The 27,595-nt window shown below is 42.6% G+C and overlaps 1 protein-coding gene across 6 annotated transcripts; it reads right to left on the bottom strand.

Moving 5' to 3' along the window:
• Window positions 1-594: 594 nt before the first annotated feature.
• VPS33A (VPS33A core subunit of CORVET and HOPS complexes) lies at window positions 595-26,400 on the bottom strand. 6 transcript variants are annotated; one of them, XM_033836818.2, is made up of 13 exons: window positions 26,228-26,399; window positions 23,675-23,740; window positions 22,937-23,064; window positions 21,869-22,055; window positions 15,009-15,139; window positions 13,915-14,123; window positions 10,111-10,304; window positions 8,560-8,686; window positions 7,609-7,676; window positions 6,158-6,295; window positions 3,364-3,501; window positions 1,322-1,490; window positions 595-838 (listed from the first exon to the last, which is right to left on the bottom strand). In XM_033836818.2, the coding sequence occupies exons 1-13, from the start codon at window positions 26,327-26,329 to the stop codon at window positions 798-800; spliced, it is 1,698 nt and encodes a 565-aa protein (XP_033692709.1). In that variant the 5' UTR covers window positions 26,330-26,399; the 3' UTR covers window positions 595-797. The 6 variants fall into 6 exon arrangements, 5 of the variants coding, with proteins under 5 accessions (XP_033692709.1, XP_033692707.1, XP_019806015.1 ...); XM_033836816.2 differs by having other exon boundaries at window positions 595-927; window positions 26,228-26,397; XM_019950456.3 differs by having other exon boundaries at window positions 595-927; window positions 13,915-14,089; window positions 15,023-15,139; window positions 26,228-26,396.
• Between the last annotated feature and the right edge of the window lie 1,195 nt (window positions 26,401-27,595).

Here is a 27,595-nt window from a genome sequence, read left to right as displayed (position 1 = left end):
TACATTCTCAGGAAGCTGCTCCCTAATTATTATGTTACTCAATGTAAAAAGCCCTTGATAAGTATGGGACCCATACCAACTTAGTTAACTTAGTTGATCAGGCAGATCATAAAGCTGTTCTGGGGAAAGAAGCTCTTCCAAACCTCTTGCTTTTTAGAAGCAGAGGAATCAAAAACAGAAGGAACACAACTTGCCTTACTGACCGGATAAGGTAGAGACTGGTGACACTGAATGTAACGTGCCATGTTCTGCAGGAAGAAGAAATCTCAACTCAGTGATAACACTAGCCCTAGGCCCCCAACACTCAGCCACTGTCCTAGGCATGATGCACCTTTAAGAAATTCAGCACTATTTATTAGGGGTCGGACCTTCCACTTTTATTTTCATTTTTACCTGCTTGGTCCCTGCTTTCTTAAGAACTGGACCCATCTGTGTGGCTGTATAGATTATCCATCCCACCATCCTTAATATATTTCCAGAGGTCTCTAATGAAGATCCTGAGCTCAGAACATTAAAAACTGTTATGTCTTTTACCCTGGCTGATTCTCTTCCATTCTTCTTTCTTTAAGAAATTAGGAACACAAAAGACAAGCAGAAAGGAGAAAACAGCATAATTTAAGAAGCTGACCCCAAAGTAAATTCTGTATTCTCATATTATTCCTCCATGGGGTTGTACTTCCTTCCAGCAACTTCTTCAAAGGAGTCGTTTATTCTGCAGTTCACCGGTAAGTCTCCTTTGAACGCCCTAGAAAGGTTTTTCCATTAGCGACTCTATCCAGCTGGCCCCGTTTATTAGCTTAGTGGTGGCGATGACATATTCTGTACCTCCATCTTCCAGCTGGGAAAGAAATCGCAGGGCAGCAATTTCAGCAAAGGTTACACCCCCGAGGAAAAATATCAGAGTGACGCGGTTTTCTCCCGGTTGACCTAAGATATAAACATTTCAGAATGTTTATTGATGCTTACAGAATTATTATTGATGCTCCTCTCCCCACCTCTTAAAAAAATTACACCATTCCTAAGGAAAAGTAGTCATATATGTCTTGGTACAGACAATTCATTTGAAACTCAGGACCATGATTTTGATCTCTATGTTTTTTCTAACTTCTGAGATCCTCAGTTCAGAGGTTGAAAGCGGCTTCTCCTGAGGGAGTAATGGGTTCTAGCGCTTACAATATAATTCACAACTAACAAAAGAGGTATGTATATCGGACTCTGACTCCTAAGTACTTTACAAATGTATTTTACAAAGCAATTGCGTAATACATGAAAAGCACACTAACACTACATAATCATCTGTGGATACGGGCCGTGGACTTACGTTTCTTTTGTAGCCCTGTGGGCAACGGCTGCCGTTCCTCAAAGTGGGGCCCTGGGAGGATGCGCAGAACTTCCTCAATACTCCTCCAGCCAGGCCGGGAAAGCAGCTGGGCTAGGCGCACACTGAGAGGGGCATAACCACTGTACACATACGATATGTCCGTGGGATTCTGTTAAATAATTAAAGGAAAAAAGGCCTGTAGAGAGAGCGAGAGAGAGACATATAGCCGCCTAACTGTGGCTTGTGGGGTAACCCAAAATTATTTGATTTGGCTTTGAAGGCAGAAACACAAACCCCCGAAATAGCCTGCTCCAATATTGAAATATCCTGTTCCAATCCACCCCTGCTGGGCTCTGTTCTTAGCAGCCAAAGGTTCACTTTTGACTCAAATCTTCAACAGCCACTCAAAGCATCCATAGGTACTGAAGATGAAAAATTGTTACTTGGTTTGGCAAGAAACTTCTTGGACGGTAAAGTGGAACTCCCTAGCCGAGAATATAACCCTTGAACACGGCAATTCCACTTTCAGACACTTATCCCACAGAGGGACTTGTACTCTAGAGGACAAAAGACCAAAGCACAAAGATATTAACTGCAACACTGTGCGAACTAGCAAAGGACTGCAAATGACCTGAATTTCTATCAGTAGAAATCTGATAAATCATAAAATAAGATGTATCTGAAAAACCACTAGGTAGCAATTAATTAAAAAAATTATTTTAGGGCTTCCCTGGTGGTGCAGTGGTTGAGAGTCCGCCTGCCGATGCAGAGGACGCCGGTTCGTGCCCCGGTCCGGGAAGATCCCACATACCGCGGAGCGGCTGGGCCCATGAGCCATGGCCGCTGAGCCTGCGCGTCCAGAGCCTGTGCTCCGCAACGGGAGAGGCCACAACAGTGAGAGGCCCGCGTACCGCAAAAAAAAAAAAAATTATTTTATTCTTGGCCTTGGCACTCAGCCTGAGGGATCTTAGTTCCCCGACCAGGGATCGAACCCAGGCCCCGTGCAGTGGAAGCTCAGAGTCCTAACCACTGGACTGCCAGGGAAGTCCCTATGTAGCAATTAAAAAGAACTTAAAAGAATGAGGAGATCACAGAAGGCTCTTCAAGATACAGTGTTAAGTGGTGGGTGGGGTGGGGAAAGAGGTCAGCGTTGTGAAGAGCTGAACTAATCTATGACTTATGCTGTACAACACAGGAATTAAGATTATCTATATTCCCACTGGACGAAAACAATCCAATTTTGCTACTGAGGCAGGAGACTGTTAGCTTTTGCGGCAAGACGCAGCCTAATAAAGTCCCTTATGAAAAACCAAAAAAGAAAATAAGAAAAATGAAACTTAGAAAGATTGGAGTAAACAATAAACATAAAGCAAAGCGCACCCTACTTTGGAGACCAGTGGTATAGAATATGCACCATTTATGTAAAAATGTTTGTCTGTACACAGAATCTTTCTGGAAGGATAGATTACAAACTGGTTACAGTGCTCGCCTCTGAGAGGAAACTGAGGTTGGAAGTGGGAGGAGCCTTGCTTCTCACCGTTTGCTTTCCCTGTACTGGATCTTTGCCTGACCCTCCCGTATTTCTCCCTGGTGCCCTGTGCCCCAGAGGCGGCCCCGTGGGCTCTGCACCAGCTGGAAACTGGAGAGAGGATGGCAGCGTGAGTTGTTGCCCTGACTTCCCCTCTGTGGTGCTGCCAGAGGTTGGTTGTGTCCCTCGGCTTGTCAGACGGCCTGGCCACACAGCTCTTCTCTCCCAGTTCTGGAACAGCCCCCTTCCCCTGCCCTCAGGCCTCGGCTGGGGAGGGTTCCCCACTGCATTGCCTCTCTCTGGTCCACCCCGTCTTTATGAAACTCCCTCAAACTACCCAGTGCCAGAGCACCCTATGCTTCCTGCTGGGATCCACACGAATGCACGACTTTCTCCAAAGCATTAGAAAACTGTCGTTAGAAAACAAGGTGGATGCGGAGATCAAGTAGCGTATGTTGTTGCAATAACCTGTTAACTGGGAACTCAAATGAGGTGAAGAGCAGGAGCGTCTTACTTGCTCGTTTACATCATCCATCCAGAGACGTAACGTTTTCCGGACGGTTGGGTAAGTATTTCTGCCCCCTGTCTGTGGTTTCAGCAGGCCAGCCTTCTCTAGGTTGTATAAGGTCAATATGTGCTCATAGCCGTATGTCTGCAAGAGAAGTCCAATCAGGAAAACGGTTTCTGCGACTTTCAAAAAAGAGCACTTCCATGTACACATGGCCAGTAGGCACATGAAAAGCTGCTCAACATCACTAATTATTAGAGAAATGCAAGTCAAAACCACAACGAGGTACCACCTCACACGGGTCAGAATGGCCATCATTAAAAAGTCTACAAATAACAAATGCTGGAGGAGGTGTGGAGAAAAGGGAACCCTCCTACACGGTTGGTGGGAATGTAAGTTGGTGCAGCCACTATGGAAATCTGTATGGAGGTTCCTCAGAAAACTAAAAATAGAGTTGCCATATGATCCAACAATCCCACTTCTGGGCATATATGCAGACAAAACTGTAATTCAAAAAATACATGCATCCCTATGTTCACAGTAGCTCTATTTACAATAGCTAAAACATGGAAACAACCTAAATGTCCATCGACAGATGAAAGGATAAAGAAGATCTGGTACATATATACAATGGAATATTACTCAGCCATAAGAAAGAATGAAATAATGCCATTTGCAGCAACATGGATGCAACTAGAGATTATCATACCAAGTGAAGTAAGTCAGAAAGACAAATACCATGTGATATCACATACATGTGGAATCTAAAATATGGCACAGATGAGCCCATCGACAAAACAGAAACAGAGTCACAGACATAGAGAACAGACTTGTGGTTGCCCAGGGGAAACGGGGGTGAGGAGGGAAGGACTGGGAGTTTGGGGTTAGCAGATGTAAACTATTATATATAGGATGGATAAACAACAAGGCCCTACTGTAGAGCACAGGGAACTATATTCAATATCCTGTGATAAACCAGAATGGAAAAGAATATGAAAAAAAGAATGTCTTTATGTGTATAACTGAGTCACTGTGCTGTACAGCAGAGATTGGTATGACATTGTAAATCAACTCTACTTCAATTAAAAAAAAAAGAGCACTTGCAACAAATCCACTGGTTTGTACTCTGGGGCATGTTACTGAAGTCCAGGCAATGACCATCCATGGGCACAGGTGCAGGGCAGGGATGAAGCCTGCCCCAAAACTGCTTGCCATTACAGCAAATCCAGCTCACTGGATCACTCAAAGAATGATGTAAATTTTTTTACTTTAAAGTCACAATTTATGGACCCAACTTAAGTGAGCATCAAATAAGTTATAGTATATTTTTATATGGGGTATAATTAGCTATTAAAAAAAGAAAGAGGCAGATCTATACATCCTGATAAGAAAGACCTTCTGGATTTATTCTTAAGGACAAAAAAATATAAGAAGACTATTACGTATAGTAGGATTTTATTTTTGTCAAAAAAGGTATAGTAAGTAATAATAATAGCTAACACTTATATAATACTTTCTATGGCGGGGGGCACTGGTGTGTTCTAAGTGCTTTACATACGTTAACTCAGTCATTCTTATTATAACCCCATGAGGTAGCCACTATTATCTCCATTTTATAGAGAAGTTTAAGTAACTTGCCCAAGGTCACACAGCTAATGAGTAACAGAGCTGGGACGTGGATCCAGCTGGTCTCGCCCCATGGTCTGTGTATGTAAACATTCTTTGTACATAGATGCAAAGACAGGAATCTGGAAGTACACAAACCAAACTGCTGACATTGGTCCCTTCCAGGGAGGGAAATGGGGGGAGGCGGGGGAGGGTCATGGTTTGCACCATGTACTTCTGCTTTGTTTGAACGTTATATGATGAGAATGCACGTGTCATTTGTGTAACTTTTTAAAAGGCAAAAAACAAACAAACAAAAACCCCCCAAAACCCAACCTGAATGAGTATTTAGTTTTAACACTAACATACTTAACTGTGACTAGTAATAGCAAATAAACAGTGCCTGAGACATTTTTAAACAGAAGGGAGAATTTTAAAAACAATGGTGGGCTTTTCCTTATTATAAAGTAACAGGCTTGATTTAAGTAAGTTGGCTAAAGAATCATCATCAGGGGGCTTCCCTGGTGGCGCAGTGGTTGAGAGTCTGCCTGCCGATGCAGGGGATGCGGGTTCGTGCCCCAGTCCAGGAAGATCCCACATGCCGCGGAGTGGCTGGGCCCATGAGCCATGGCCACTGAGCCTGCATGTCCGGAGCCTGTGCTCCGCAATGGGAGAGGCCACAACAGTGAGAGGCCCACATACCGCAAAAAAAAAAAAAAAAAAAAAAAAAAAAACATCATCATCAGCAATGTGCAAAAAGTTCCCTTCCTCCATCGAATAGTTGGGTTAACAACAAGAGCACTAGACCCTGGCTACCTGGGTTTTATCCCTGGCTCTGCCACATACTAGCTGGTGACCTTGGGCAAGTTATAGCACTGCTCTGTGCCTTAGTTTTCTCATCCATAAAATGGGGATGGTAAGAGTATACAACTCAGCGCTGTTGTAAGGATTAAACAAATGAATACACATAAAGCTCTTCCAACTGAGCCTGGCACATAGTGAAAGCTCAATAAACATTAACTATTGTTATTATTATGCAAACACAGTAAACAATGAATACCAAGGACAATCCCTCCATGTATTAAAAAATTTAAAAGATAGTGGAAACACTATACCAAAATAGCAGCTTTGGGAAGTATTTTTTTAAAAAGATGTTTTGTCCCCTGGCAAATTAGTAATTTAAAACTATACTGACCTGCAGGATTTCTCTTTTGTAATAATCCAAAACTTTTTGTTTGAGTCCACTATTGCACACGGATTGGAGGCAAACTAGTCTTAACACCTTGATCAGCGGATGCTTTTGGGCAATACAATCCTCAATGTAACTGTTGACCTGGAAACAAAATATATACCGGTACCAGCATCTGGTTTGGGGACCTAAAGAACTTGATATTTACTATTATTTTTCAAAGTCAAATATTGTGTGGTGACCTGGATGGGAAGAGAATTTGAAAAGATACCATAATCTATTCCTATACGTGTGTGTGTACATGTATGTATATGCATATCTGAATCACTTTGCTGTGCACCTGAAGCTAACCCAACATTGTTAATCAACTATACTCCAACATAAAATAAGAAATGAAAAAAAAAGGGGATGAGTGGGAGAACGGTTCATTCTTTTGTTCACTGTCCCTAAGCCCCCTCCGAAGTAGCTCCTCTGCCCCTGCTACACGCATCCCCGTCACCATGGAGACACACCAGCGATGGGGAGTGCAGGGCAGTGAGGGCACACGCAGGCAATCCAGCGGCCTGTCTGGACTCACCTGTCTCCACGGACAACCTCGGGAGAGGCTGCTGCATGTCCCGGGTGTGTGACCATAACAGCAGCAATTTATCAGCATAAAGTGATAGGAATCTTTTTAGAAGATGGGAATTTTCATAAATCGAATAATTTTAAATTTAGTAATAGAAGTGAATATTTAAGGGAAATTATAGGATCAATCCTCTCAGAAAGCAAATCTATTCATTTATCTATTATAGTCCTTAAAGGTCTTTGATTTTAGGGGCTGGGTCTCACCTCTCCGTGCACTGCAGAAAGTGCCTTGCATAGGATAATGTTAAATATGAGATACTTGATAAAATCTCTGTTTTCACATTTTGCATTTGCTCTTCAAAATATGTAGACAAGGGGCTTCCCTGGTGGTGCAGTGGTCGAGAATCTGCCTGCTAATGCAGGGGACACGGGTTCGAGTCCTGGTCTGGGAGGATCCCACATGCCGTGGAGCAACTAGGCCCGTGAACCAAAATTAATTAATTAATTAATAAACTCCTACCCCCAACATCTTATAAATTTATTTATTTATCTATTTTTGGCTGGGTTGGGTCTTCATTTCTATGCGAGGGCTTTCTCTAGTTGTGGCGAGCGGGGGCCACTCTTCACCGCAGTGCACGGGCCTCTCACTATCGCGGCCTCTCTTGTTGTGGAGCACAGGCTCCAGACGCGCAGGCTCAGTAGCTCATGCCGTGTCCCCTGCATTGGCAGGCAGATTCTCGACCACTGCGCCACCAGGGAAACGCCCCCCAACATCTTAAAAAAAAAAAAATGTAGACAAGGCATGGGAATCAAAGCAATTGCTTTTCTAGCTATAATCTTACGTTTGATAAAGTATCAATTATGTTAGAACAGTTTTATTGTACACATACCTTATCAGTGTCTATTCCAGACATAAACTCCTGCTCCACTGTTAATTTATCAAAGAAGTCTTCAGAAGCTAAAATGGAATTAGCAAATTTATAACTAAGAAATTAATGTTAACCCTTTTATACACAGAGCATGATTAAGAAACAAGACACACACAAAAGAAAGCAAAAAGTTCAAATCGTCACCTGAAAAGAATCTTCTAAGAAACATGGAAACCCCTTCAACCCTGAGCTCCTAAATGACATCTAGAAACAGTCGACCACTGCACCCCTTTGCTATCCTTAGGATGCTAATAAGGACTCAAGAATTTTTTCTCAGTATCAATGAAAGCTAATTTTGAAAGAGCATTTTACTTGCATCATCAGATCCAACCCAGTTTCACTTGATTTCCACTTCTATTAATATGAAAACAATGGACTGATTTTCCAACACTTTTATATAAGATTCAAAGTATACTTTATAAAACAGGGCATGGAACAATCTCCAGCTCAGCTTTTACAGCCTGTGTTTTAATGAGTAAACACATCTTCCAAGCTCTTTCAAAATACTTAACATATGCTCTCTACCAATTCTGCAGAGAGTCTTCAAGAGAAAAACAAGAACTAAAACAGAAACATGATGCTGCTCTAATTAAGTAATCCTTAACAACAGGAAAAAAACCAGACTGAAAAAATTAACCGCCTCATGTTATGGGAAGAATTTTTTTCTCTTTTTGACATTCCAAATATTTTATCATATGATTACGTGATTTTAATAATGAAAAAAATTGAGTTCACCACAAAGGGAACATTTTTGACTATAAACATTCGAATACATAACACTGAGAATAACATACAGTGTTAAAACAGAGCTGACCTTCCCAAGGGAGTACTGTGGTGCCAATGATCACGGTGTCAGTCATAGTGCGTGCAAGTCAGCCCCAGGTGAGCACGATCATTCCCAAGGATACTCACTAGTTACATCTTTGATTAGCTCTGCAATCGAGGTGTGGTTTGCGAGGGAGCCCCTTGCTGCCTGCATGTGGGGCAGTTGCGAAACGAACTGCTTGATCTCCCCAACGGTCTTGGCGTTGTGCCTCTCCTGAAACACGGAAAACAGCAGAACCGTTGAGCGGGGAAAATATTTTAAGTGCTCTGTTCTTTGTATTGCTTAGAGGACATTTAATTTATACTAATGAGAAAGAACAGAATACAAATAAATCAGGCCAAACCCACCTCCAACATGACCCAGAAAAACAGAAAAGATAGGCTCGTTGTTCACGTTCACTGCATTAGTACTTTTTTTTTTTTTTTTTTTTGCGGTACGCGGGCCTCTCACTGTCGTGGCCTCTCCTGTTGCGGAGCACAGGCTCTGGACGCGCAGGCTCAGCGGCCATGGCTCACAGGCCCAGCTGCTCCGCGGCATGTGGGATCTTCTTGGACCGGGGCACGAACCCGTGTCCCCTGCATCGGCAGGCGGACTCTCAACCACTGCGCCACCAGGGAAGCCCGCATTAGTACTTTTTAAGGGAGCAAATGCCTAATGTTTTTTCTTTCCAGGCATCAGATCATATTGTGATTAGTATTTGTGGGGGACAGTACTAGGTTGTCCACAAACATTTCTGAGTAAAAAAATTAAAACAAAGACATGTTAAGAGGGGAACATAAATGGCAAAACATTTCCTCCATAATAGAAAAAAATCCATTCTTACTGCTGAACTCAATCTTGAATACTGTCCATGAATAAAGAGAACCTTCCTGGGTGATGAGAAAATTTTTTTTTTTGCAAAATTTAGTAATTTAAGCCAAAAGTAACTTCAGAAATTTGAAGAAAATCAATTAGCAAACACAATTCCTAAGAAAGATGAAACCTGGAATACACACTCAGTAAAAAAAAATCAGCCTTCAAAAATTCTCCCAATTTGTTTCCAAAGATTAAATACACAGAGTTCAGCATCTTACTGAATTCGCATGTTTCAAAAATGAGCTTTAACCAAGAATAAATCAGTGGTGGGACAACAGGAGGCAGGAAGGTGATGATGAAGCCGCCAATTTAAAAGCTCTGGGCTGCTGGGATTTCACTCTTATTATCACCTATCTTATCTGCAGGGTTCCTCTGCATGTTGGCTAAACTGGGAGCTTTTGGCCCAAATTGCAAGTTCTATTATGGAGGATTATTTAGAGTACAGCTGGCTTCCTTTTTTTTTTTTTTTTTACATCTGCCTTCCTCTTAAGTGAGATAGGAAATAATTAAAAGGAAGGTAAAACAAATATTTATGGTGAAAGCTTGTAAACTGCAAACACTACCCCTTTCTCCCCCAAAAGGAGAAGAAAAACTTAACACCTTTTCTCACGGATCTGGGAAGAAGTTTAAAAAGAAAATCTTGGGTCCTCCAATGGCTGAGTCCGCAGTTTCTTAGGATGAGAACTGCAGCTCTGCTTAGTGGCTGCACTTCTGGCAGCTCTTCCTTCCTTCGTGGGGTGGGCAGTCTAGCCAGAATCAGGATGACAACCAAACCGTCTCACCTCAAACGCTGCAGAGATCACCTTTGCTTTCTTGCTAAGCACGGAGCCCACTGCATTGAAGTTTTTATCTCGGATCTCAGCATACAGCTCCTCCGCAGAATTCAGCTGAAGCTTCTTTGCTTCCGTGGGAAGGTCCTTACCACCATCGCCCTGTTTCTTAGGTGCAAATTTCTCCGGAGGTAATTTCACGTAACCTGAACAACAGTGGAAGGGAACAAGGCTCTGCGTGCATTTAATGGAAGAACCAGTCAAGTGCTCAGGCACAAAACAGAATCTTCCAACTTAGGAGAGGATGGAAGCCGGCTTTAGAAAAAACTGGAGTATAGCACTGAGGTTTTGATTTTTCCACGATCAAAGTACAGAATGTAGTGACTCTTGAATATTCATATCATGGTTCCACTTTTCTTTGGGGGCACCTATCTGAAGCACTGCAGCAATGACCAGTTCCTGAACTTATTCAGGGATCACGTTAGTTTTTCACTTAAAAAAAATTACAAGGCTCTCCCCATTATCTTCCAGCATTTTTCAAACTGTAAGTCATGTCCTATTAGTAGATCATGAAATCAAGTTGGTGGGTTGCAATTAGCATTATAAACAAACAAAACATTAAATACCATAGTGCATCACATGAAGTAGGGTGGTTTTTCTTTTAAATTAAATGTTGCTTCAGTTTCACACACACATATGTGTGCATGTACTAGGTCATGATATAAAATATATTTCTTACTATAGGTTGTTGTCGAAAATAGTTTGAAAGCCCACTTCCTGTTTTTATAAATAAAGTTTTATTGGCACAAAGCCATGCCTTTTCATTATGTCTCATTTGGGGCTGCTTTCACATTATAAAGGAGAAGTGAGATTCCACAGAGGCACTGCATGACCTAAAATATTTGCTGTCTGGCTCTTTACAGAAGTTGTCCACCCCGCTCTAGAACAAGCTCCCAAATTCCTCAGCACAGCATCCAGTCCCTCCACTAAGTAGCCTTAACCCTCTTCTCCCGTCTCTGTTCCTCCCAAACCAGCTTAGTCACCATTTCCGAGAACACCCCACATGCCCTTATGAGTTGCCTATAAACCGGTTTAACTCTAAGAAGCTTGGCAATATGAATCAAGGGCCTTATAACGTTAACACCTTTGACCCCAATATCCCACATCAGAGAATATAGCGAAAGAAAGTAATATGCTATATGAAAAAAATTTTTTGTATACAGATGTTTTTATAACCATAAAAAACCCCCAAACAACCTAAAATGCCCAACATTAGGGGAAGGATTATGCAAATCACGGTATAATATATATTATGGATTTTAATTAAGCTGTTAAAATTATGCATATGCTGAGAAAATGCTCATATTATACCAAATCAAAAAAGAGATTCAGGGAATTCCCTGGCGGTCCAGTGGTTAGGACTCCATGCTTTCACTGCCGAGGGCCAGGGTTCAATCCCTGGTTGGGGAACCCCGCAAGCCGCGAGGTGAAAAAAAAAAAACGACAAAAAAAGAGGTTCAGAATAATTTGGACAAGCTGATGCTATTTATTTTTTGTTAACTAAAATAAACTCTGCACAGAAAAAGACTATAAGGAAATACACCAAAATATTAACATTGGCTGTCCCAAGGTTTGGGGGGTAGGGCTTCAGGGATAACGGGAGATCTATGTTTTCCTTCTTTATTTTTCCAATTTTCCCTTAACTGATATTTGACTCATATTATGGAAAAAACTTGCTGCAGAGAAACTGGGAATTTATACATATTCCTTCTCTTCTTGGAGAATCCCCTCCTACCTCTCACCTGTCTTAGACAGAGCCCCCTGAGGCTGCCTCACAGGTCATCTCCCTGCTCTAAACTCTAGCTCCCTTTAATGGTCTCCTGGGTGTTTCACTCTCTGGGACCATGAGAGGAGAGGCACCCTTGTTTCCTTCTGTTTTTTTTTTTTTTTTTTCCCAACAGCCCTGCTACCTCGTTTCTTTGACTCCCACCTACTATCCAGCACAGAACTCCTCTGTCAATGAAATGGAGTTTTAAAAAGTATTTAAGATGTCATCTTTTGGAACAAATAATTTAAAAATAAGACTTTTTATAACTTTATCACTAAAGACTCTTTGTTTTGTGGAAACCCCTCTTCGTGGCTGTGTCTTCACCCATTCCCTCGGCTATCTATCCATCCTTATGGTTAAAATACGCATAACATAAAATTTACCATTTTAACCATTTTACAGTGAACAGTGCAGTAGCATTTAGTACATACACAACTTTGTACAACCACAGCTAGTACCTAGTTCCAGAACCTTTTTATCCCAAAAGGAAACCCCACACCCAATAAGCAGTCACTCCCCAACCTCTTCGAGTCCTGGCCACCACTACTCTGTTTTCTGTCTCTGTGTTTTCTCCTTCTAGGCTGTTCCTTGGCTCCCTGTGATGTAATTCAGGATGGCAATAGAGGTCAGGGGCTGATGGAAACCAGAGAAGGGGGCCTGGATGGGACAGAGGGAGTAGTGGGACCTGTCGTAAACTGGAGACAGGGGCATGTCTAAAGCGGGATCTCCGCTGGGCACCAGCTGCAATGTGGGAATGTGACTTCGGGGTCGCCAGAGCTTCAGATGTTTTTAAAGACATGGCATATATGGGAATTTCCTGGCGGTCCAGTGGTTAGGGCTCCGTGCTTTCATTTCCGAGGGCCTGGGTTTGATCCCTGCAGCTAAGATCCCGCAAGCCATGTGGCATGGCCAAAAAAATAAAAATAAATTTAAAAGAAGACATGGCAGGGCTTCCCTGGTGGCGCAGTGGTTGAGAGTCTGCCTGCCGATGCAGGGGACATGGGTTCGTGCCCCGGTCCGGGAAGATCCCACATGCCGCGGAGCGGCTGGGCCCATGAGCCATGGCCGCTGAGCCTGCGCGTCCGGAGCCTGTGCTCCGCAATGGGAAAGGCCACAACAGTGAGGGGCCTGTGTACCGCAAAAACAAAAACAAAAACAAAACAAACAAAAAAGACATGGCATCCATCAGGATTATTATTAAAAATTCTCTCCAATTTTAAATGCTGACAGAAACAAACAGACAAACATCATGTGGACCAAAACCAAATAAAACATTTGTGACCTCTGACCCCAACAGTTTGTCGGGCCTGAACTCCAGCAGGTCTTCAAATCTTCCGTCGAGTGTCCCAACCTCCCGTATCAGCCTTTTCCCCAGAATGTCCCAGCTGTGCTCTCTGCCTCAGCAAGCTGGTCGTCCCATGGTTCCCTGCAGGTATTATGCCACCTGCCCCTCGCCAGCAACCCCCCCAAACTCTACCCCTTTTTCCAAACCCAGTACCAAGTCCACCTCTTCCAGAAGCTTTCCTGAACAACTGCCTGCCACAGCATCTATGTTCTCCAACTGCAGAGCCATCTGTTTATTTAGCCCTTGGCCTCTGCTCACAGCGGGCAAGCACAGTCCTGTGCAGTAAACATTAGCCAGCCCTTGTGTGACGGACATGGTAGTTTGCTCATATGTCGTTTAATTTTTTTTTTTTTTTTTTTTTTTTTTTTTTAGCCACACCGTGCGGCATGCAAGATCTTAGTTTCCTGACCAGGGATTGAACCCATGCCCCCTGCATTGGAAGAGTGAAGTCTTAACCACTGGACTGCTGGGGAAGTCCCTCAGATGTCGTTTAATCCTAGCGTCTGCAGGTCTAAAGTCAGCATTTTTATTTTTTTCAAATATTCTCTGATTTACTTGAAAAGGAAGCACCTTCTAAAAAAACGGCCTTCTGGATATTTTTATCAGATTACCTATTAGTAAAAGTAGGTGTTACTTTACTCACTGTTCTGAATGCCATAAATTTCATCAATGAGTCCTTCATACGTAAGCTGAGTGGCAAGAGGCGTTAACAAATCCACATTCCGATCGAGCAACAAGAGATTATCAAAAACAGGGAATATTGAGTTCTGGCTCCCTGTAAACTCTCTCTTCATCCTGATCATCATATTGGCCACTTGCTGGAAACAAAACATGGGATCAGGTGGGACCCTCCTGGGAATAAGCAGATTAAAAAATTTGGCTAAAAATGGAAAGAATCAAAAAAGTGAAAAAAGGAGAAAAACGGTGGAAGAGTGAGATGGATAAGAAATAAGCAGCTACAGAAAAGCATTCGCTGTTGGCTGCCTGTCCCAACACTTACACTTTAGCCAGTGGCAGCAGCTATTTCTCAATGGGGCCTAGTTCAGAGAGTCTATTTCTGTTATTCACAGTAGCTCTGTTCTATAAAGTTGCTGTGAATACTGAACCAGCAAATACCGAACCACTGCCCCGAGGGGCAATCAGGGTTAGGGTGCCGCGAACCTCTGGTTATAACATTTTTGTCATCTGATCAATATATAACCTTGTCTTATGTGTGTTTCTGTTTAAAGACACATTAAATATATGATGTTGATTCTCTAACGCCATCACTCAGGCCTGAACGCAGCTCATCTAACACGAGATTTCTCCCTAAGGCCCATCACAGCCTCCCTGCGCTCTGAGCGCTAGACAGTGCTTCTGTACCACCTTTGGGGGCCATTTTAAACAGCAAAATCACCATCAAAAAGAGCACAAAAATGCAAAAAAAAAAAAAAAAAAGTGGCACCGAGCAGCGCATGGCATTATATAGCGGCAAAAAGGACACTTGTTTATGGTATGAGCTGAAGGCACAGGGCTGCTCTGAGTGACCTCAGCTGGGAACATGCATACTGGACAACTCAAATTACTGCCGCTCTGAGCATGTCCACAAAACACTGTGAATACTGATTTGGGGGCTACAAATAAATTTCAGTAAATAGGTGAATTGCCAAATAAAAAGGATTGACTGTATTTGTAAACAGATTCCCACTCCTTCCCTTCCTGGGGACCAGGGGACCCTTCCTCCACCACCAGAAGCACCTGCCGTTTCTCACCCGGGCGCACTCTCCTTTCCCAAAGATCTGGGGGATCGTCCCGTACAGAGCTTGCAGGGTCATGAGCCCCTTGGCTGCGTGGTACAGGCTGGTCTGGTCGCTCTCCAGGTAGCACTCCTGCGGGGAGGAAGGGCCGGTTACGGTCATGGTCATCTGGGTGCATGAGGCACCCACCTCTGTCTGGTGCTGGGACTACGCAGCCACTGGGTAAGACCGTTTCCACTAATTCCCCACTTTGCCAGGAAGCTGCAGACTCGGGTCCAGCGCAGGCCAGGAGGCCAACAGCTCTGCCGTCGGGGGCAGCTATGGCAGCAATTCTCCCGTGGCAGAGCCTTCTGGAAGGCACTCCTCTTAGTTTATCAGCTCTTGAATAAGCTACTGATTAAGAAAGACTGACACAGGGACTGGGCTTTCTCATTCACCGTTGTGAGTATAAAGGCTAGGAGGACACCGTGGGAGGGCCACATAAGCGCACATATTCTTTGACCCCCCAAAGTCCCAGATGACCTCACAACAGAATACCTGGCAGTTTTTACAAACATGACGCCAATTTCATATGTACTGACAGCAAATGAAGGCCATAACATCTTGAGAAATGAGAAAGGGGTAGCTGAAGAATCTTTAGAGAGTGATCTCATTTTCAGAAAATATATTTTACCTTATAAAATATACAGGGTATATTTTGTAAAGTAGACAAAATTATACTTTTCTGCATAGAAAAAGGGACCAAAAAATATACACAAAACCAGCTAGGAAGTGAGAAGAGAGACTCTAGCAGTTCTGACATGGGTAAGAGCACAGGTTCTTGACTCTGGTTGTCTGACTCTGTGTCACTTCCCAACTGGTGCCCTTGGCCACTTAGGTAACCTCTCTGTGCCTTATTTATTGTCTGCAGAAGGGAGTATATTCAACATAGTATATGGATTAAATGAGGTAATTGCATGTAAAACATTTCATCCCAGTACCTGAAACATATAGTAAGTCCTTAACAAATGTTAGCTTTTATTATTAGAAATTGTTTGGATTATTATTTTTTTTACAATCATCATCCACTCATAAGTCAAAATGGAACACTGTACCAGACACCCCTCACCGACCCTCCCAACGTGCTTCTAGCTTCCAAAGCCAGGAGGGAGGGGACACTGGAGGCATTAAGCACAAGAGGGTGGGACTCATGTGCTCCACCTAGGGAGGAAGGAGGGCTGTGCCTGGAAAGAGCCTGGGGAGAGTGCTTGGCGGCTCTTCCAAGTCTGATGGTTTTAACATTTCACTGCATATGACATGTCCAACTCAAGAATGTCTGAAGACATACTTTCTTGAAAAATTACCTAAAACTCCCTATCAGAGCAGAGTTAAGCTAAAAATTCAAGAAAAAAAAATTAGGGAATTATCTCTCAAAATTGTATTCATTTTTTTAAACTTAAAAAGTTGTATTACTATAGACATTCTTTTTGTAATTCTTTTTAAAAAAAATGTAAAAGTTGATGACATATTAATCTTGAATTTTTTGCTCTATTATAATTGGTGGTGGGATGATTATTTGTACTAATATCCCTGTATTCTGTGCTTGTGGAATCACCTGGTATTTCAAGCCATGAGGACATTTTTGGAGGGACAAATGCTAATACCCATTAACATTCAAATTCACATATTTTTTGACCCCAAAGTCCCACATGCCTACACGATAGAATACCTGGCAGTTTTTTTGTTTGTTGTTTGTTTTGTTTTGTTTTTCTATGTTTATCAAACCAATGAAAATGAATTTTAAACAGGTGTACTTGTAACTACTTGGAATGTGTTTGTTTTCGTGACTTAACTGTAGGCAATTCTTACTTCAGGTTGGGGAAAAAAAGGGCAGGCGGTTTTGATTTTAACTAAAATTATAGCGCTTCACTCACGTAACACCAGCCAGTCTAGCACACCATGTAAGAAGTAAGACCTTTCAAGGAAAACTTGACATTCTAAAATTATTAAAAGGACAACATAAACTCATTCAATCATGCAGGTCCTTTAAACTTTGCTTTGAAAGTCTTAAGGAGAAAAAAATATGGTACTGTGACTAGGGCACGGGCTGGAGAAAACTTTATTTTTCTTCCCTTACCTTACTACTTGAGAGAAGTCAATACAATTTTCCATTTGTATAAATGAGAGGCCACAGTTTTTAACTCTTTTATAATAATATTCCTTGAGCCAGAAGAAGATATACATGTTTTCCACATTTTAGTTACATTTCAACAATTATGTATTATATGCTTATAGGGATCGTGTTCAATGGCAAAGTGAAGTGGACTGATGGTCTCAGATGTTTCCGTGTAGACAACGTGTCAAGAACTGGCTTATATATTATCCGTCCTCCAGACTGACATCACATTTCATAATAGCTTGGTATGATGACTGCTGTCAAAATCGCCTGCATGGAAACATCCGTGCCACCGGGCCTGGTCGCGCCACGCGGGGACCTCGACGGGAAGGATGCGCGGGCTCGTGCGGGGGAGCAGAGCCCCAGCGAGTAGCGCCCGCACCACCGCCTCAGAAGGGAGGCCTCTACCGTCCGCTACCTTGCAGTTTTTTTTTTTTTTTTTTTTTTTTGCGGTACGCAGGCCTCTCACTGTTGTGGCCTCTCCCGTTGCGGAGCGCATGCTCCGGACGCGCAGACTCAGCGGCCATGGCTCACGGGCCCAGCCGCTCCGTGGCATGTGGGATCTTCCCGGACCGGCGTACGAACCCGTGTCCCCTGCATTGGCAGGCGGACTCCCAACCACTGCGCCACCAGGGAAGCCCTACCTTGCAGCTTTTACAAAGGAGGTAGGTAGATTTTATGTATACTGATTTCTATATATACATTTGAGGCCCCAATAGTTTAAGCCCTGTGACTGAGCATTAGAGTTCAATGAGCTGAACTCTAATTCCCACGTTTTGTGCAGTGCAATACGGTCATAATCACAGCCCTAAAGCACAGAGAGATCTACACGTGCCTCCTGATGCCACGAAAAGCTAAATTATGCTCACTGTTTAAAATCACATAAATAAGTAAAATGACCTCAACTCTATCAGAAATCGGGCTTGAATTTAACATGAGGTAGAACTCTCAGCTTTATTATCCAGGCGAAATCTCTGACTTCTAAAATAGAATCTTAAGTGAACATATATAAGCCAAGGGCTTGAAATTCTCAGCAGAAAAGAATTCTGTTCTTTTTTCAAACCAGAGGTTAAATAAACAGGAAATCTCTCCTCTGGACAGGTTTTGTCATGCCAGGACAGGTTTTCCTCAGCTGCTACCAATTCACATTAATTACACGGATGTGAATTAATTACATGAGGGTATACCATTATAGCTACGTGATAAAGCAAATATAGCAAAATGTTAATTTCAGAACCTAGGTGATGAGCATACGGGTGTTCACTGTACCATTCTTTCAACTTTTCTGTATATTTGAAAATTTTCATATAAAATGTTGGGGGACGGGAAATCTGTACCATCATTGGAAGAGATTTACTGTAAGCAAATCAGTGGGGAACATGGCTGAAAAGAAGAGCCAAGAAACTCTCCTGGTTATAAAATTCATCAGTGGCGCCACTGAGCTCTTCCTCAGGTTCACTCTTTGAAAGCAGTGGTCACTGTAACAACATACTAGGGAAGAAAGAGTTTCAAATAATTTTTTGCACAACACCAGTGGTTCTCAAAAGTTCTAGTCTCCAGACCAGCAGCATCAACGTCACATACGCATAACTCAAAGAAGGAAATACAGATATATATGATTACACTAAGAAAGTACGCATAGCAAAAACTACCATAAGCTAAGTCAATAGACAAATGTCAAAGGCAGGTAAGAGCCTACAGATACAGGGCTTCCCTGGTGGCGCAGTGGTTGAGAGTCCTCCTGCCGAGGAAGATCCCACATGCTGCGGAGCAGCTGGGCCCCTGAGCCATGGCCGCTGGGCCTGCGCGTCCGGAGCTTGTGCTCCGCGACGGGAGAGGCCACAACAATGAGAGGCCCGCGTACCGCAAAAAAAAAGAGCCTACAGATACAGGGCCCACGTGTACAGTGATCTATGCATGAGGTAATTCACTGTAGCACTGCCTCTAAAAGCATAAGATGAGAAAAAACAAAATGTCCTTCAAAAGGGGACTGACTTAATAAATCACTGTACATCCAAACAATGGAACAGTATGCAGCTTCAGCTAAGAATAAAAAAGTATTTTCATAGATGGTAGAAAATGACTCCAAGATATATTATTAAGAGAATAACGTAAGTTACCGAAGTTATATAGGATATGCTACCATTTGAATAAAAGCTCATATATACTATGAGCTGTAGCTGCCTAAAGCACTTCCAAAGACAAATTAAAAAAGAACGAGTGATAGTGATTGCTTCTGGGAGGTATGGCATTTTGAGAATTGGGTGGAGAGTGGCTTACTTTTCATTCTGTACCCTTTCTTACTCAAAGAAAATTTTCATGTACACAGATTATGTTTATGAAAGATTTTCAAATTACTTTTTTCAACATAAAGTAATATTCTTATGAGAGAAAGCATTCTTTGAAATAAAGTTGTAAACAAAACCAGTATATAAAATTACATTTGGAAAAACCATCCAGAACTGGGGAACAAAGATACGCATATTCGCTAACAAACATGCGTCGAACATAATCAGTGGGGAAAAGCTGCGCTGGAACAACTGGCACTATATGGAAAAAATAAATAAGCCTCATATGGAAAAATACAGATAAAAATAAATTAGTCCCTACTTCACACCACACACTCCAAACACATGGTTCAAGCTGAATTAAAGACCTGAACGTGAAAAGCAAAACTTTAAAACTTTTAAAGGAAAATACAAGATTTTCTATGTCTTCAGGTAGAGAAGGATTTATTAAGACTAAAACAACACAAACTGAAAGAAAAAAAGTGATATACTACTTTGAAGGGCTCATACCTCCAAATTTCACAGCTTACTACAAAGTTACATTTATCAAGACAGTGTGTTACTGGCATTAAGGACAGACATACTGATCAATGGGGTAGAGCTGAGACACCAGAAATAAACACATTTAGGGACAGCTGATTTTCGACAAGGGTACCAAGACAATTAACTGAGGAAAATATACTCTTTCAGCAAATGGTGCTGGAACACATGGATATCCACATGCATATCTGCACATGCAGAAGGAAGTTGGACCCCGACCTCACATCAGATAAAAATAAACTCAAAACCCATCAAAGACCTAGATGTAGGACCAAAATCGTAAAATTCTTTGAAGAAAACATAGGAGTAAATTCGTGACCTTAGATCAGATACGACACCAAAAGCATAAGCAACAAGAGAAAAAAAGATAAATCGAACGTCATCAAAGTTAAAATCTTTGGTGCACTGAGATATCCCTTTCACCAAAAAGTGAAAAGAACCCACAGAATGGGAGAAAATATTTGCAAATCAAATATCTGGTAAGAGACTTGCATCCAGAATATATTAAGAATTCTTAAAACTCTTATAACGAAAAGATAAATGCCCAGTTCTAAAAACGTGCCATGCTTAAAGACTTAAATATAATATATGACACCATGAAACTCCTAGAAGAGAACATAGGCAAGACATTCTCTGACATAAATTATACCAATGTTTTCTTAGGTCGGTCTCCCAAGGCAATAGAAATAAAAGCAAAAATAAACAAACGGGACCTAACCAAACTTATAAGCTTTTGCACAATAAAGGAAACCATAAACAAAACGAAAAGACAACCTATGGACTGGGAGAAAATATTTGCAAATGATGTGACCGACGTGGGCTTAATTCCCAAAATATACAGACAGCTCCTACAACTCCATAACAAAAAACTAAACAACTCAATCAAAAAATAGGCAGAAGGCCTAAATAGACATTTCTCCAAAGAAGACACACAGATGGCCAATAGGCGCATGAAAAGATGCTCAACATCGTTAATTATTAGAGAAATGCAAATCAAAACTGCGATGAGGCATCACCTCACACTGGTCAGAATGGCCATCAGTTATTTGCAAAGCAGAAACAGAGACACAGATGTAGAGAATAAACATATGGATACGAAGGCGGGGGGAGGGAGGGTGGGATGAATTAGGAGATTGAGACTGACATATATACACCACTATGTATAAAATAGATAGCTAATGAGAACCTACAAGGAAATCCCAAAAAGAGGGGATATATGTGTACGTATAGCTGATTCACCTTGCTACACAACAGAAACTAACACAACATTGTAAAGCAACTATACTCCAATAAAAATTAATTTAAAAAAATAGTCTACAAATAATAAATGCTGGAGAGGGTGTGGAGAAAAGGGAACCCTGCTACGCTGTTGGTGGGAATGTAAATTGGTGCAGCCACTGGAAAACAGTATGGAGGTTCCTTAAAAAACTAAAAAGAATGAAATATTGCCATTTGCAGCAACATGGATGGACCTAGAGAATATTATGCTTAGTGAAGTAAGACAAATACTACATAATATCACTCATATGTGGAATCTAAAAAAATAATACAAATGAATGTATACACAAAACAGAGACCAACGCACAGAAACAGAAAACAAACTAGCGGTTACCGGTGGGGAGTGGAAGGGGGGAGGGACAAATTAGGGGTATGGGATCAACAGATACAAACTAGAATACATAAAATAGATAAGCAACAAGGATTTACTGTATAGCACAGGGAATTACACCCAATATCTTGTAATAACCTATAATGGAATATAATCTGCAAAAAATACTGAATCACTCTGCTTGTACACCTGAGATTAACATGACCATCATGTTCACAAATTTGGCAAAAATTAAAGCCTGACGTTAAAAAAGAAAACGCCAAACTTACTTTGAAAGCACCCTCTGATTCCATGGATAAGAGATCCCCATCAAATGGAATGAGATCTAGGCTGTACTCCTCCCTATGAATAAAGGATCCCAAAACACCCAGATCCTTCAACCGCTGTTCGCACAATAAGCTACGTCGTGGCACAAACAAAATGTGGAAATCTCTTGCTGGGCCACGTCTGTCTTCACTGCAAAAGAAGGAACATTTGTTAGCTTACAAGCTCTTTAGAGTCACAGACTCTTTCACTTACTTTATTCAAACTGCCGGGCACACAGGAGGCACTAAATAAATGCTGGCTAGATAAACAAATGAACATTGACTTTCAGACCCAAACTGTTAACAGTCGCTTTCTCGCTCTCTCTCTCTCTCTTTTTTTTTCCCTGACAGGAAAGCGTTGATTCATAGCCGGTATTTGCATTTTCTAGCTTTCTCTTAAACTATTTATGGGGGTATTAAAGCTCTCAGGTTTACTGAAGCAGGATATCTGTGTCTTGTTGAAAACAAATTGTTCTTTAACCAAACCAATGCAGCCACAGCGTCTCATATTAAAACGAAACATCACTCTTGACTCCTATCTCTCCTCGACACTGGACTTCTCAAAATAGCCCATATGCTTTTAAGATTTTAGGGGCCACATCAATCGATTATACCACAGAGTACAGACTGGGCTGAGAGAACTTCCTCTCTCTAGACTGGATGCTAAATAAAATTTTAATCAGCTCTTACTTTGCTTATGAAATTCAAGCACCTTATATTCAGTATAACCATTAGAGGTGTTTTGTTTGTTTTTTGTTTTTAAAATCAGTGTCCTTTCTACTGATACACGTCCAACTTTTAGCTGTCCTGAAAGAATGGGGATTTATGATAACCACCCTCTCAAACTGTTTGAACAATGTCACAAGTTTCCCACTTTTCTTCATTGTATTCTTCCGTGCCTGTCCCAGTTTTTCCAAAAGACCACTTTCCAAGGTACTGGCAAGAGAAGGGGTTCACAATGAAAAGCTCAGGACATTAAAACCACGAGAAGGATTAACTTCTTTTGGCCCAAATAAGAGCTCTGAGAGATACCTAAGCACATTTTCAGCGATTATATCCATCAATTCTAGCCTGGGTCTGACAACAAAAATAATATTCTTGACATCAGCTGCTGGCAAACGACTTCCTTTAAGCGTGAACATTTTTTCCACTTCATGTTCCTAGGAAAACACACACACACAAAAGGTTAACAAAACCCCTGAAATTTACGTATGGTATCCAGACTCAGACATCATAAACACTCCCAGTCAAATGTACATCAATACTTTGTTATCAAAATTTAGATTTCCCAAAGCCAGCTGTGTAAAGGACAAGGTTTCAGGACGAAGTCACTGCTACTGTAGCTGAATTTAAATGACTGTCACGTGATGCACTATCAAAGACACCAGGTAACAGTCACATAATACAATGCTAGTAATTAGGATCAGTATAGAATCATCAGCCGAAGGACTGCTGTATACAAAATGTTAGCCAGGCATTGGTATCGGTGTTCATAAAAACCAAACAGCCTTGCAAGCCAACTACTCAGGAGGAGATGTAAACTTATTATTATTACTAAAGTACAGAATTATTATTTTTTTTAATTAAATTTAATTTAATTTTTAAATTTATGGCCACAACTCACGGCATTCGGGATCTTAGTTCCCAGATCAGGGATTGAAGCCTCGCCCCCTGCAGTGGAAGCGCAGAGTCTTAATAGCTGGACTGCCAGGGAGGTCCCTAAAGTACAGAATTATCAATCCCTGAACAAAACCCAAATAGCTCATTTACCTTCAGTAGTGAATACTGTGCAATCAGGCCAAATGGTCCTGTGAGGTACTCATCCCAAACTATTGCCTGTAAGAGGGGAGAAACATTCTCTCATTACAGTTAATATCAGGAATTTCAACAATACCAACAGAAAATAGCAGTCATACGTAGTAGGACTATTGGCCTCAAAGTCTGAATTAACAAAGATTGTAACTGGCTCTGGCCACATTCATATCCTACAGGTCTTAAAAAAATAGCATCAGGGTAAGTGATGTTACTGGTGGTAAATGGGAAAGTTAAGACCAAGTCACTGTCCTCAAAGGAAACAAGGACGGTACTTTGCTGTGTATCTGTGCCATGGTATTATTATTAGACTGAACCATATGGAAACTGCCAATTGCAACAACTCAACTTTTATTATTTATTTATTTATTTATTTATTTTGTGGTACACGGGCCTCTCACTGTTGTGGCCTCTCCCGTTGCAGAGCACAGGCTCCGGACGCGAAGGCTCATTGGCCATGGCTCACGGGCCCAGCCGCTCCACGGCATGTGGGATCTTCCCGGACCGGGGCATGAACCCGTGTCCCCTGCATCGGCAGGCGGACTCTCAACCACTGCGCCACCAGGGAAGCCCTATCTTATTTTTTAATTAATTAATTTATTTATTTTTGGCTGCATTGGGTCTTTCTTGCTGCACGCAGGCTTTTTCTCCCGAGCGGGGGCTACGGCTTCTCATCGCGGTGGCTTCTCTTGTTGCGGAGCACAGGCTCTAGGTGCACGGGCTTCAGGAGTTGTGGCACTCGGGCTCAGTAGTTGTAGCACTCGGGCTCAGTAGTTGTGGCTCACGGGCTCTAGAGCGCAGGCTCAGTAGTTGTGGCACAAGGGCTTAGTTGCTCTGCGGCATGAACCAGGGCTCGAACCCGTGTCCCCTGCATTGGCAGGCGGATTCCTAACCACGGCACTACCAGGGAAGTCCTCAACTTGTATTTTATATATAAGTATCATATAATCGAATTATAAAAATTAAAACCTCTGATATAGGTATTACAAATCTTATTTTGACAGAAGAGGAAATTTTTTTAAATTGAATTGTGTACTTTATTTTTTAAACTAATTAATTTTTATTTTTGGTTGCTTTGGGTCTTGTTGCATGCGGGCTTTCTCTAGTTGCGGCGAGCAGGGGCTACTCTTCGTTGCAGTGCGGGGGCTTCTCATTGTGGCTGCTTCTCTTGTTGCGGAGCACGGGCTCTAAGCACACCGGCTTCAGTAGATGTGGCACGTGGGCTCAGTAGCTGTGGCGCATGGGCTTAGTTGCTCCACAGCACGTGGGATCTTCCCGGACCAGGGCTCAAACCCGTGCCCCCTACATTGGCAGGAGGATTCTTAACCACTGCGCCACCAGGGAAGTCCCAGAAGAGAAAATTTTTAAAGCCTCAGAAAGTTTAAGTAACGTCCAAGGCCATATAAGGAACTTGGACGTACACAGTATAAGGGAGTCAGGACTCCAACCTAGGACTTAATGACCCCACAGGGTAGTCTCTGGGGCCCTACCACTGCTAAACTCCAGTGTGATTTCTTTTTCTTTCATTTTTAATTGAAATTTTTATTGAGATAACTGTAGATTAATATTCAGTTGTAAGAAACAACACAGAGACCCCCTAGTACACTTTGCCCAGTTTCCCCCAGTGGAAACATTTTGCAAAACTATAGTACAATAGGTATTACAACCAGGATATTGACATTGATACAATCCATGATCTCATTCAGATTTCACATTTATTTCCTGAGCTTGAACTGGGCACGTAGGACTTAGCCTGCTTTTGTTTTCTTTCAATTGCTTCTAGCATCCACTCTACCTCTTGAGGTCCTATTTTTTCTAATACTGATTCCTGAGTTCCCCCAATTTTCCTTTTCTCTTCAGAGTTGTATTGCCAGTTACTTAGAGGGACTGATAAATCCTAAGGGGAGAGAGGAGAGGTAATACCACTTAAAAGAAATCCTATGAAGTCTCTAATCTACGGTTTCTGATTCCATTGTGAGCTGGGTGCTAATAACCGTCTAACAGGAGGAACAATACTATTTAAGGAAGCCGACGTTAAAACCTCAAATAGCTACAACTTCTCATAATCCGAGGGAGCAGCAGGTTGTAAGGTGCTGGTGCTTCATACTTTTGAGGGTATGATTTGTAACGACACATATGATCTTTGTAATGAATGGACACTGGACCAGCTACGTCCCTGGGCCGGGCCCGCATCACCAGTTCCTGTGTCTGGGGTGGGAGCTCGGGGCCACCAGATCCGCCCCTCGACCTGACCACAAGCTGGTTCACTAGAGGCTGAGACAGCACGGTGGCTTATTCTGCTGCCATGAAACAATCACGATGCCACGCGGACTGCGGGCTGGACGCCCCAGGCCCCAGCAGCGGGCCCCTCTCCCCGACTTAGCATTCCCGCCAGCTCTCCTCCTGGAAGCCCTAGGAAACTTCGTACACCTGAAGCCCAGGCGGTCAAGGACCTGATCAGGCCAGGCCGGACGGCGCCGGAGGGCGGTGTCGCCGCGCACTGTCCCTCACCTTGCTTCCCGCGCACTTGTCCAGGAACTCGCGCAGCTCGCGACGCACCGCCTCGCGCAGCACGTTCAGGTTCACTCGCCCGTAGGACAGGTGCGCCGCCATCTTGCACCACCGCGCTCTTTTCCCTGCAATCCAACCGGATCGGCTTTACCCCGACGCGAGGCCCACAGACGCTGTCACGTGACGGCATGTTCACGTGACGAGGGCCGCTGACAGCAAGCCAAACCCGGAAACCGGAATCGGCGGGTGTCTGCTGCTCTCTCCCCAGGCCCTAGCGCCCGCCTCTTCCTTCCACTGCGTGGGTTCCGAGGCTCCCCATGAGCGACAGACCCGTCCAGACCCCGCCTCAGTCCAGGGCACCTCAGTTGGGCGCTGAGAATTGGGTTTAAGGGCAGAGACCGGATCCTACTCGTCCCGTTTAAAAATCGAGACTTTCATCTTAGCAGCAAGCATACTCGCTGTAAGGTGGCAACGAAGCTAAACTTGAATGGAAATCTTTTAAATTATAGCAATCAAAAAGGTCCTGCGCTTTGCCCTTTTGGTTTGTCGGCTAAAATCTACAAAGATGGCTAAGGGCTGAGGGAACATTGAGTGACTTGTCTGTTCAGCTCTTCCTAGTAGACATTCACGCGACATGGTATTTCACACAAATACTATTCGATGTGGAATCTAGGTAAAATTTGCATGTTACCTCGTGAGTTGCGAGGGTGAAACAGGATGTAATTTACATCGTGTGATTTAATGTAAAAGGCTTAGCAGGGTGCCTGTTATTTAATAATGGCTAAATAAATAACTTATTAGGAAGATATATCCGTTTCAGTACTTTGAGGTGTAAAATTGGCTATTTGGGATCTGGTGAAAGGGGCTTGAAAATGTCTGGTCTTGCCTGGCTCCCTTCAACCCTTTATACACTGTTACTAAGAAAGGACTCGCTAAGCAATTACCATGGAGTATGAATAAGCAAAGAGCGGAATTTGGAGATGATACAGTAACCAACTATACATATTTACATACTTCCGCTCTCAACTTCTTGACTCTATCGAAGACATTTAATTTTAAAATAACATGTTTCCACACGTGTAGACTGTTCCATGCCCTAGTTCACAGGGATTCTTCTCAACCTGTATCACAAACTCTTCTCACGTGCGCAGGTTTTTTGCTCAACGGAGAACGTGTATTATTTTAGCACCATCTGGGAGAATAAATGTTGAGCTCAGCAGGCCATGTCCTGAACTGGTAAATGAGGGCACACCCACGGTTAGCGAACTCTCAGGCATGCGTGGGTGCAAACGAGCAAGACTCGGATGATAAACGATCCTCTGCAAACAGGACCCGGATTCTAAACGATCAACAGAGGTGTTTTATTTG

Source organism: Tursiops truncatus, chromosome 13 (assembly GCF_011762595.2).
Source record: "Tursiops truncatus isolate mTurTru1 chromosome 13, mTurTru1.mat.Y, whole genome shotgun sequence".
NCBI classification, from domain to species: Eukaryota; Metazoa; Chordata; class Mammalia; order Artiodactyla; family Delphinidae; genus Tursiops; species Tursiops truncatus.
This window is presented reverse-complemented; position numbering and strand designations above follow the sequence as displayed.

Excerpts from the sequence above, each read along its gene's own strand:
- VPS33A (XM_033836816.2), bottom strand. The coding sequence starts at position 26,329 with ATGGCGGCGCACCTGTCCTACGGGCGAGTGAACCTGAACGTGCTGCGC. Across the intron at positions 6,296-7,608 it reads CTGGAATAGACACTGATAAG|GTCAACAGTTACATTGAGGA; the intron begins GTATGTGTACAA and ends TTTTGTTTCCAG. Across the intron at positions 1,491-3,363 it reads TGGATGATGTAAACGAGCAA|AATCCCACGGACATATCGTA; the intron begins GTAAGACGCTCC and ends ATTATTTAACAG.